The sequence below is a fragment of the Triticum aestivum genome, chromosome 6B (assembly GCF_018294505.1).
Source record: "Triticum aestivum cultivar Chinese Spring chromosome 6B, IWGSC CS RefSeq v2.1, whole genome shotgun sequence".
NCBI classification, from domain to species: domain Eukaryota; kingdom Viridiplantae; phylum Streptophyta; class Magnoliopsida; order Poales; family Poaceae; genus Triticum; species Triticum aestivum.
Genome location: NC_057810.1, coordinates 244,182,735 through 244,193,288, shown reverse-complemented (window position 1 = coordinate 244,193,288; position 10,554 = coordinate 244,182,735). Strand labels below are relative to the sequence as shown.

Genomic DNA, 10,554 nt, shown 5'->3' with positions numbered 1-10,554 from the left:
TTTAACATGAAAAACATCACATTGGTCTCATGAGATTCTTTATAAAATATATTTTTCATACTATGTGCATTTGGTTTTCGCAGATCCTGGCACATTTTTCATACTATGTGTATTTGATTACATAGTTAGTCTTGAGCTAGTTTGACTTGGGACAAAATTAGAACTTGGGTTGTTTTGGAACGGAGGGAGTGTTGAACTATTTTTTTTTGTTATCGTTCGTTGGCGAGATCGCCTCTTCTTCCTAGAACCAGCTATAACAATGATGATGAAGATCAAGGTTCACATGTCTCCGTATCAACCACCGTTGCTCTCACGGACCATAAGAAGGCCCTGCAGACATCTCTCTTTCTTCCACAAGGAAAAGAAAAGAAAAGCAAATTAGTAGTAGCCCGACGCTGGTCGACAAGGCAATTATGGGAAGGTCGAGGGGCCAATCCAGCAACAAACCCGGAGGAGATGCGCTGGATAGGATGGGAAGGCAGCTCCGGGCCATGGCCCGTGGGGACGCCATTATTTCCGGCGAGAGGAGGAGATATGCTTATCTTTCGCTCATGGCTAACCGCCTAGCCCACCATTAACTGGATTCCCACCCTTCCTCTGAGCAGTGGGCCGCGCTCGTGCACGGGCCCGCTGTAAGTGTACTAGTAAAAACCTCAGCGTCAAAGTCTCGAGTGCTGACCTTTTCTTTTCTTTTCTTTTTGAACTCCTCGAGTGTTGACTTGGCTGCTCTCGATTTTCTTTGGTTTTATTTGACGGGAATTCACATCAATCGTTTTCCTAGCTTTACCTTGTTATATAATTTGTCCGACGGGCAAGTGTCATTTTACAAGGAGAAAAGGTCTCGTCTGTTTGTGAAGAAGAGACTAATTAGAATATAATCTACTACTCCATCCGTTCCATAATATAAGAGCGTTTCCGGCGGTTGGAGCATTTTCGACGCTTTACTAGTGTCGAAAACGCTCTTATATTATAAGACGAAGGAAGTACTATACTTCATCTTTTGACATTTTGGCAGATCGGATGACACGACGCCAAAATCAAGGGGTTACCGAAAGTGATACAAGAAAACTTTTTTTTTCTTTGTCCAAGATGGAACCCTGTACTGTACTATCGTTCACCCGGTGCAGACGAGAAACAAAATATTCACGGTGGACTTTTGCCCTTCGGGGTAGCTGCCCTGCTGATGTGGGGATTTTGTTGTTGTTCATGGCGCAAACGATTAAGTAACCTCGATGACAGTGGAGTGTAGGAAACTCCACCCGGCAACTGGGCGGCCAGGTTACTTCATTTAAGTGGCTCAAGGCGTTGACCCTCCAATTTTACGTCATCACCACACGATTGAAAAAAATCATAATCTCACCCGCAAAATAAAAAATAAAAAAAAATCATAACCTGACTCTAGCGCACACGAAGCAAGAACTGTAGTACAATATCTTCCCTTCCAAATGGTTTCTCAAAAGCTGCATCCACACACATACTCCTGCTATGCAACCTTCGGTTTGGGTACCAGATTGTCATGATTATTATTCTTTTGAAGATATTTTACATATGAACTTGTGTAGTAAGAAATTTGGAGTCAGTCAAGTCCATGATCACAGCTGCAATGATAAAGAGGCATGCATGATGCCAAGTCGCTGTGAAAACGTGACAGGCCAAGAAATTCAGTGGCAGGAGGGGCTTCAACTCCTCTGTCACCACATGTCATTTGTCATTGACCAGTCCTTACGAGATCGGTTCCATTAATTGAAAATATGCAGGAATCTTTGTACAACTAATAACGTGCACAGGAGAATGCCAGTCCAGCCATCAGAGTTGCACAACGGAGACATGCTGGTTGCACAATAGTTAAGGTGAAACTAGGCTCTGCAACTACGATCTCATTCGCTGCCTCAAGAAAACATTCATCACAGGAAAGACAAGTGGGAACAAAATCTTACACTGCTGTGTATTAGCCACCATAGCAGCAACAGATGATCCGCAGCAACAATGATCTCGTTCAAAGATTCCCCAGCGTTCATCGCAGGAATGACAAGTGGGGAGAAATCTTATGGTGCTGTCTATTTGTCTCCATAATAGCAAGTAGTAGTACTGTATTATACAAGTGCCTGGAAGGAACACCGCAACTCGTCCATGCAGTTGCACTACAAGACTACAAGTACAACAATGGTGGAACCATTAGGGCCAGAGTGTAAGTTTCCCCATCCAAACGTGTTTAGCTACTAGAGATATGCTCAATGTGAAGAGAACAGAAGATGATGGGATCCTTGGAGATGAATCATTGTGTAGGAGCAATGTGATATGCGGACTTCACTTTCTTTTCCAACATGGAGACATGCTTATCAAGCATGGACACCACTGCCTCAAACTCACTCACCTGCTGGTCTATCGCGTCGATCTGCGTTGTGTACTCGTCAAACCGTTGGTTTTTCTCATTCAGCTGTTCTACAAAGACCCGCAGACCGGATGCAACATCTCCGTAGTTACTGTATTCCTCTGTCACGCGTTGATTCATCTTTTCAAGCAGTGAGAGCTGGTTGTTGGTTCCCTGAAAAGGATGTGACATCTTAAGGGAAAAATAAATGCTGACGAATCACAAATGTTGATAACAGCAAAAGCCAGTAACCCTGCCGATAAAGATTGGCAAGGGACAGTTAACCATTTTTGTTTTTTGAAATACATCATAGAAAACCAAATCTAAAGTTGTATTAAATCTGTCACCTTTCACTGAAGATTCAGATTAAGAAAATATTAACCATCCCTTAACCTTCAATGAATCTACATGGTTTGGTGAAGTTATTTACAATACATTTAATTACCCTTAGCTACCAAAGCACTTTCCGTCATCATTTATTGCTCAAATCAAAATAACGCTTTGTTGGCAAACATGAAAATAATCTAACTGTATGAGAAGTAGTACAGTACCGGAAAGCTATTTGGTACACTGCATAGCACAAACACCAAACCAAGTGGGATGGTTTCTATTTGTGCAAAGGCCTGTCAATGTCAATACCATTTATCTAGTTTTCTTCTTTTGATTAAGTAAGCAAATCAATGCTCTGTGGCTTATGCTGCCAATCTGAATTCATGCACTTCAGCAATGCCTTATCATGTTAAGCGAAGCAATGCCTATATAAATGTGTCATCTGTGAGCTACAAAAGTGTAGTGTCTGAATTGTGATGCGCTTTTTGGCCCCTGAAGAAGTACTCAATCCCTCAAGAAACAAAGAACCGAGCACAGACCCCATAGCCTAGGCTACAAATTCAACACAGCCATTTCAAATCACAAATAAAGCTAACCGAGTTTTGCGCCTTCAAGCATAAATGAGAAATAACCTGAGAATGGATGCACTAAAGCACGTTGCGTAGCCTCACTGGTGTCCAGAGAATGCAACGGGCATGTATTCATTTTGGCGTACCAACTCAATGGTAGAAGGACCCCGGCTCGCCACTGATTTTTAATTTTGTGGCGGATGCCTTTTCGGGAATGATTGGGAAAGCCAGGTCGGCGGGTCACATCAAAGGTTTAGTGGCCCACCTCATTCCCGGCGGGGTCTCGCACCTGCAATATGCCGACGATACAATGCTCCTTTTCGAGCCTGACTTACATAGTATCGCGTCGATCAAGCTGTTGCTTATAACTTTCGAACTCCTCTCTGGGCTGAAAATAAATTTCCTCAAGAGTGAGGTTATTACCATAGGGATGAGTCATCAAGATAGTAGGCATGTTGCCAATCTTCTTAATTGTAAGCTTGGGGGCTTTCCAAGTAAGTATCTTGGCCTCCCGATCTCCCACCGAAAATTGTCGATCTCGGAATGGGAGCCATTATATGGCAAGGTGGCAAATCGGGTGAGTCCATGGAGAGGAAGATTCATGTCCTCGGCGGCTAGATTAATCCTTACAAATACTAGCCTATCTACCTTGCCTCTCTTTACCATGGGTATGTTTCTCTTAGCGGACGGGGTGCACGCGAAGATTGACACGCCCCGTTCCAAGTTCTTTTGGGAAGGGACTGGAACTAAAAAGAAATACCACCTAGTTAGGTGGGCGGCTGTGTGTAGACCTAAAAAGTATGGCGGCTTGGGGATCATCAACTCAAAGCTGATGAACGTGGCCCTCCTAACGAAATGGTGGTGGCGGCTTGCCCAAAAAGAGTCGGGGCTCTGGGCTGATATCCTTAGGGCTAAGTACTTCCCGGATGGAAACCTGTTCAAAGCCAAGAGCAAGGGTTCGACGTTTTGGACAATGTAGCCAAATGGAATGGTCCCTCGGCTCGTGTATCGTGTGTGGGAATCACGAGGACGCAAACCATGTCTTTTTTCAATGTGCGTTAGCTAGGTTTGCGTGGAGTGCGGTGAGGGAAGCTTTCCAGCAAAATTGGAGCCCCGCGTCGTGCTCTGACTTGCTCCAGATAGTGCAAACCCAGAAGGGAACTAGTGGGCGGATTGTTTGGAGATGCGTAGGGGCGCTTCTGTGGGCTCTACGGACTATTAGAAACAAAATGACTATTGAAAAAAAGTTCCCTTCCCACCCCGCTGATGTTATATTTAAATGCCATCTCTTCTTACAGATGTTGACACCGTTGGGGAAGCAGCGCGATGCTGAGCAGATGTCGGAGGCCATGGAGAAGATTAGAAGCACTTTGACGACGGCGCGTCACCCTCCGTAGATGGTCTCACCTTTTGGTTGTGAGGTACTAGTTTTTAGGAAGCAGGGTCTGGGCTATGTTGTTATTTGAGATGTAACCCGTGCTCCTTTACGCCTCGACGTACTTTCATGTTTGGTTTCTTTTCGGCCTGTAAGACTATTGAACCTTGTGACGGTTGCTTGGTGGCTTTATTAATTTGAAGTCGAACGCGTCTTCGTTCCAAAAAACTCAATGGTAGAAAATCCACTTTAGCACTACATGATCAGTGATTGCTTTCGTCTGCTACTGCAAGTCCTTCGAACTGAGGCATCGGAAACCAAATGGGGGCAAATGTTAACGAAGCCCCCGTGAGTATACCAGATCCAGAAAATACCTAGACAATCCGTGCACCAGTCCAAGCTACGAAATCTGAACGAACGACCACGGGGCTCTGCGCTAGGGTTATGGCACGATTTTTTTATCGCGTTAGCTAATCAAATCAACACCAAACAATCGCTCTTCTTTTCGTCCGTTTGCACACGACGGCTGAGATCGGGGGGGGGGGGGGGGGGGGGGGGGGGGGGGGGGGGCGGCTCGAGTGTAGCGGGCGGACCTGGAGCTCGCCGCGGACCATGAGGGAGACGTTGGTGAAGAGCTCGGACAGCGAGTCGGTAAGCTCGTCTCTCTGCCCTGCCGCCGCCTCCTCCTTCGCCGGGGTCGCCATCGCCGGCGCTTCCTCCCGCTCCCGCCGAGTAGGAATCGGGATTGGGCTCGTTCCTCTATGCTGAGAAATTCTCTGTCCGCTCAAAAGAAATTGCAGTTTGCTGGGCCGTCATGATGGGGCCCAATATAAAAAGGAAGGTCCGTACTTAAGACAAACTAAGGCCTCCTTTGCTTCGTAGGATAGAATAAGAAATTTTGGGAAATCAGATGACATGTACTCCCTCCGTCCCAAATAAGTGCCTCAACTGTGTACAAACTACCCCTAAAAAAAAACTGTGTACAAAGTTGTACTAAGGTCAAGACACTTATTTTGGGACGGAGGGAGTATGTGTTTTACCTCAAAAAAAAGATGACATGTATGTCAATACCTATAGGCTATAGAGATGTTGTTTGATTCATAAGATGATATTTGTTATATTAGGTCTGAGCTAAACATTTCATTCCTTGAACTGGGAATGGTAGAAACCAATTCTAGATAGGAATAGCAAATCCATTATGCAAACCAAAGGGTCCTAAAAAAATACATTTTCCTGCAAAAATCGTATCCTATAGCATTACTATAAATTTCCTGCAAATCAAAGGAGACCTACGCGTTTTTATTGACATAATTGCTATTTAGAGGCCACATCACAAACTGTTTCACAATATTCCTCAAAGAAAAATGTTGACAATTATGATTTTTAGTATCTTCAATACACAACCTACTTTAATTGTGCGGTGAGCACGACAACCTATTTTTATACTCCCTCCCGGAAATACTTGTCATCAAACTGGATAAAAGGGGATGTATCTAGATGTATTTTAATTCTAAATATATCTCTTTTTATCCATCTTGATGATAAGTATTTCCGGACGGAGGGAGTATGTTATTAGGGTAAACCTTTTGGCAATATTTTTCTACTAATGTGAATTGTCTGATTGTGCGCTATGGTAAACGGTGCCTTCTAGGATTGCACGATTCAGACTATGTATCATTTTTCATTTTATATGAAATTAAGGGTGTGAAGTGTGGTGATTGGACACCATTGATAGCACGCAACACACTACATGTCACATTTTCAAAACATGAGAAAATAAAATAAAAAGGGTAAGTCAAAGTTTCTCTACCTAATGGGGCCGTAGAAGATCCTGACCCCTACTTGTGGCCACAAGAGAAGACACAACCACAATAGTCGTGCCTAGGTTTGCGGCTCGATGTTCGCCTTTTTCTTCTCTTTTTTTTGAAACTCATGTTCGCCTTTTTCACGGGTGAGAAAAACGTCGGTGCAAATGTACATGATATATCCACAACAATGTCTCACCCTAGAATATGGTTAAGTTCATTGCATATAAAGAGCTTTCTCAAACATCCATTTCAAGATGATCGAATATGAACATGCACATAACCCCAAAAGGTAAATAAAAATCTTGTTCTTGCCAATAAATACAAACACCTGCGACCAGATCACAAATTGCTCATCTAGATGCTGAGCCGGATTACATGTTCAAGAAACTAGACAAATGCAGCAAACAAAATCCTCTCAAGTGTCCAAAACAAAAATTAGTGGCCACCATGAAATCACATTGTTTGACTGTGCAATATACTCCCTCTGTTCCAAAATAGATGACCCAACTTTATACTAACTTTAGTACAAAGTTGGGTCATCTATTTTGGAACGGAGGGAGTACTAACTAAAGCTCAATAATCACTCCGAATTATGCATGTGCATTGGACTTATTCCCTTGGAGTAAGGAGGCATGGAGCAGACTAGGCCTCCACCTTCCTGTAGAAGATGCTCATCGCATCGCTGTACAGGGCCACTGAATTGGAGAGCACAGCAAGCACAATCATGGTTACAGCTAAAACCTTGTCGCGCTTGGTTGCGATCCCATAAGAATCCCTGAAGAAACAATGAGCAGAATAAAGTTATTGGACATGTAAACCAAAAGGATACCTACAAACATCAGGCACACATCACACAAACAGAATGCTGATTACCTGAGTATGATCATGGCAGGAAAGATGAAACCAATCAGGACAGCAGCTGTAGCACCAGTGAACTGGAACGCATCCCAGATGCTTGGTATGAAGTTGGCAGCAAGATAAATCACAACAAGGAGTGAGACGGTGATAATGGTAAACCTTCGGTTGTCATGAGAAATGTGCCTTGAGGTGGGGAAGAGGAGTCCATCCAGGTTGAGCCTAAGGGCAAAGAAGACTATAGGGAAAACGAGCATGACATGGACTACATAGCTCACTCTGACTATATCATTGAAGACAGAGCTGAATGGAATATGAAGGTCGGAGTCAAAATTGGCGAGCACATCAGAGAGGGTACCCTCGCCAAAGAGGAGATATGCAAAGAAGCTTGTCGCAACATAAACACTTGAACAGAGAGCGAGTGAAGTTCGCACAATTGGCTTAGTCTGACTTCTATCTTCCAGCTCATTATCGATGCTGTGAACTGTCCAAACATGAAAAACAGATGTTTTAGATCTCAGAGAAATGAACAACAGCAAGAGCAAACCAAGTATGAAGTAGAAGACACACCATTGTAGTGGCAAATGTAGGCAGTGACAAGAACCGGCACAGCTGTAAAGAGTTCCCAGATGGAATTGATTTCATGTATCTCAGGGAAGAGTTTGGGAATCTCCGCGGTCCCTTCTATCAGTCTGAGAATAGCAATTCCAGCAGTGATGACAACAAAAACCACAGCAAGGGCAACTGACAGAGCAGATGTGTATCTCAATGAATCTGCGGCCAAAGATGCTCGGTTAGTAATTTGGTTCAGATACTATAAAAGAAATAGCAAAATGGACCTCTTTCTTCAATGCAACAAACTTACCCAATCGCTTAAAGCTCACCAATGGGGCAAACACAAAAATAGTTGTGGCAAGGAGAACAACTGGACGAGAATTCCAAAAATGAGGACCAAACCACCCCTCAAAGATACCCCGGTGATGAACACCAGTTGTAGATGTTCCCGATAGCACATCACCTGGAAAAAGATAAACAGGCAGTATCAATAATAGTTTGAGGCAAATTGCATGGTCCAAAAAAGGACACAACTATTTCCTAAAAGAAGAGAGAGCATATTTTGCGCTTATTTCGATATGTCATCTAATACATCACTTGGACAGACATAGGAGCATATAGGTAACATAGTGGAGATTTTTTTAGGGAGGTCGATCAAACTTGAGTATTATGGGAAACGGAGTCCCAACATCAATGAAAAGATCTATGTTAATAATCAGCCGCACTGAACCAAAAAGTGTTATACCGAAGAATTGTATCAGTGTTCACTAGTAATTAATTTATAAGTTATTACTTATTAGCTTCCAAGGATTCCATATTATGCAATTCAGCAACTACAAATATAGCACCTGAACGTATACTGCCAATCATCGATATTCAACATGACAACTCTCGATGACAGGTAGGCATAACAGAAAAGGGTCGTGTCACAGGCATACCGATGATAATCATGTATACAATCATGACGCCAATGTTGTTTATGACCACAGATGCTTGCAGCGCAATCCTCCCCCATTGACCAAAAGAGTCACCCATCAGCCAGCCATAGGATGTAATCTTGGCCTGGTGGCTGCACCTGACCATCATGTCAATTGATGCCTCAGTGAGCAATGCCACAAGGATGATCATCAAAATACCCGGGATAATGCCTAGCATCTTGATACTTGCTGGCAGGGCCATAATTCCAGCCCCCACGATGGTTGTCGACAGATTGAAAACTGCACCCGAGAAAGAGGCTCCATTGAACTCATGGATCCCATCTTCCTCTTCCGCCTTGACCGGGAGAAGTGGCGTGGTCTCATCCCTCTTTTCCTTGTGTGCAGACTGGTTTTCACTAGGTGATGCATCCCCAATCCCCATTTGTTTCAAGTACTTTCAACCTCCTGTATGTGCAAATTTTCAATTAGGACAACAGACAGATTTCATCTTAAATCTGAATTTCTTTTGAAATATATTCAGGTTACCGTTAAAAAAACCTTAAATCTGAATTTCCGTCCTTCGACTACATTTTCCTAATCTATCATCTGTAGAGCTATCTACCTTGTCATGAATCGAGAAAGCAGAATCCGAGTTTCATTTATCTTGGGGAAATGGTGATCGTGATTATTCAGGAAAGAACTAAGCTTTCAAGTTACAACTAACTATTTGACAGGATGTACAAAGTCTGGCTTGATGACAACCGGGAAACGAAACCACATAAAGCAAAAAACTTCAAGTGCCATTTCCGGTAGTAGAACACATGCATCAGTATCATTATTCAATCATAAGATGTTTGGTACAAGAATGGACAAACATTCAGCGCAACGTGTAAATCTTGGAATTTCGCCCAAATCCAAGACAAACTTCTCCAGGGCATATACCAATCAGATGAGACAACTCGAATGGGGACAAAACCCCAGACGAAGCTAACCCAATCCTACCACCATGGAAAAACAAGCGCCAGAGAGTAGCATCTCAATCTCATACCTCTGCAGAATCCCAACTGTCGCTCAGCCAACAACCCGAACACGAAGAGAGCGGAGACGAAGAAATCGGCAGAAGACTTTGGAGGGTGCGCGCGTGTGTAGACGGAGTTGTCCCTCCGCCTCCCACCCCCGGCGGCCTTGTTATATAGGCGAATGCCGCGTGCGGTGCCGCGCCTCCGCTTATCCAAGAACCGGACGCGTTCCTTGCCTTCCTGGTCGCCGCGAGCGCCGGTCCTTTTCCACGGAAAGGAAGAAAGGAAAGCAATCGATCTTTGCTTCCTCTTACTTGCCAGATTAGTTTAGTCTTTGGCCGGTTGCTTGCTGCCTCGCCATTCCTTATCCGCGGCGGGATGACAAAAATGGCGAGGCGTGCGGGTTGGCGACTGGCCGGTGGCAGTGGCACCGCGAGCGAGGAAGACGACGACGGGGATGATGGCAGGAGTGGAGATGCGCTGGCGAGATCTTTTTTGGCGACGAGTGGATGAGAGTGACGGATCTATGGAAGATTCTACTCGCCGATGGGTGCGGTAGATTCTGCCGGGTTTGTTACCCCGGGGGGTTGATTAAGTTAATTTTTTTCACAGTACTACCTGCTTTGGGTTAGGTGCTTGGATGAGGGACGATTATAGCTGGCCAAATGGGCTGGTTTTTTCGGGCCGCCCCGTGAGCACGCCGGCACGGCCCGCCTTGGGCAAGGCACGGCACGGGCTAAACGGGCCGGGCCAGG

The 10,554-nt window shown here is 44.4% G+C and overlaps 2 protein-coding genes across 2 annotated transcripts; both read right to left on the bottom strand.

The window, feature by feature from the left end:
* Positions 1-2,036: 2,036 nt before the first annotated feature.
* On the bottom strand, positions 2,037-5,470 carry LOC123136797 (biogenesis of lysosome-related organelles complex 1 subunit 2). Its single transcript, XM_044556301.1, has 2 exons — positions 5,239-5,470; positions 2,037-2,545 (listed from the first exon to the last, which is right to left on the bottom strand). The coding sequence occupies exons 1-2, from the start codon at positions 5,347-5,349 to the stop codon at positions 2,276-2,278; spliced, it is 381 nt and encodes a 126-aa protein (XP_044412236.1). The 5' UTR covers positions 5,350-5,470; the 3' UTR covers positions 2,037-2,275.
* A 1,238-nt stretch (positions 5,471-6,708) lies between these two features.
* Positions 6,709-10,345, bottom strand: LOC123136796 (amino acid transporter AVT6A). The gene is made up of 7 exons (XM_044556299.1): positions 9,829-10,345; positions 8,802-9,245; positions 8,174-8,326; positions 7,879-8,082; positions 7,327-7,792; positions 7,013-7,228; positions 6,709-6,933 (listed from the first exon to the last, which is right to left on the bottom strand). The coding sequence occupies exons 2-6, from the start codon at positions 9,220-9,222 to the stop codon at positions 7,096-7,098; spliced, it is 1,377 nt and encodes a 458-aa protein (XP_044412234.1). The 5' UTR covers positions 9,223-9,245; positions 9,829-10,345; the 3' UTR covers positions 6,709-6,933; positions 7,013-7,095.
* Positions 10,346-10,554: the final 209 nt, after the last annotated feature.

What these genes read in the sequence shown, in the direction of transcription:
- LOC123136796 (XM_044556299.1), bottom strand. Translation starts at nt 9,222, where the DNA reads ATGGGGATTGGGGATGCATCACCTAGTGAAAACCAGTCTGCACACAAG. An exon ending in GGTGAGCTTTAAGCGATTGG is followed by an intron (nt 8,083 to 8,173) that starts GTAAGTTTGTTG and finishes CTTTGGCCGCAG; the next exon opens with ATTCATTGAGATACACATCT. An exon ending in CTACATTTGCCACTACAATG is followed by an intron (nt 7,793 to 7,878) that starts GTGTGTCTTCTA and finishes ATGTTTGGACAG; the next exon opens with TTCACAGCATCGATAATGAG.
- LOC123136797 (XM_044556301.1), bottom strand. Translation starts at nt 5,349, where the DNA reads ATGGCGACCCCGGCGAAGGAGGAGGCGGCGGCAGGGCAGAGAGACGAG. An exon ending in TGGTCCGCGGCGAGCTCCAG is followed by an intron (nt 2,546 to 5,238) that starts GTCCGCCCGCTA and finishes CATCCTTTTCAG; the next exon opens with GGAACCAACAACCAGCTCTC.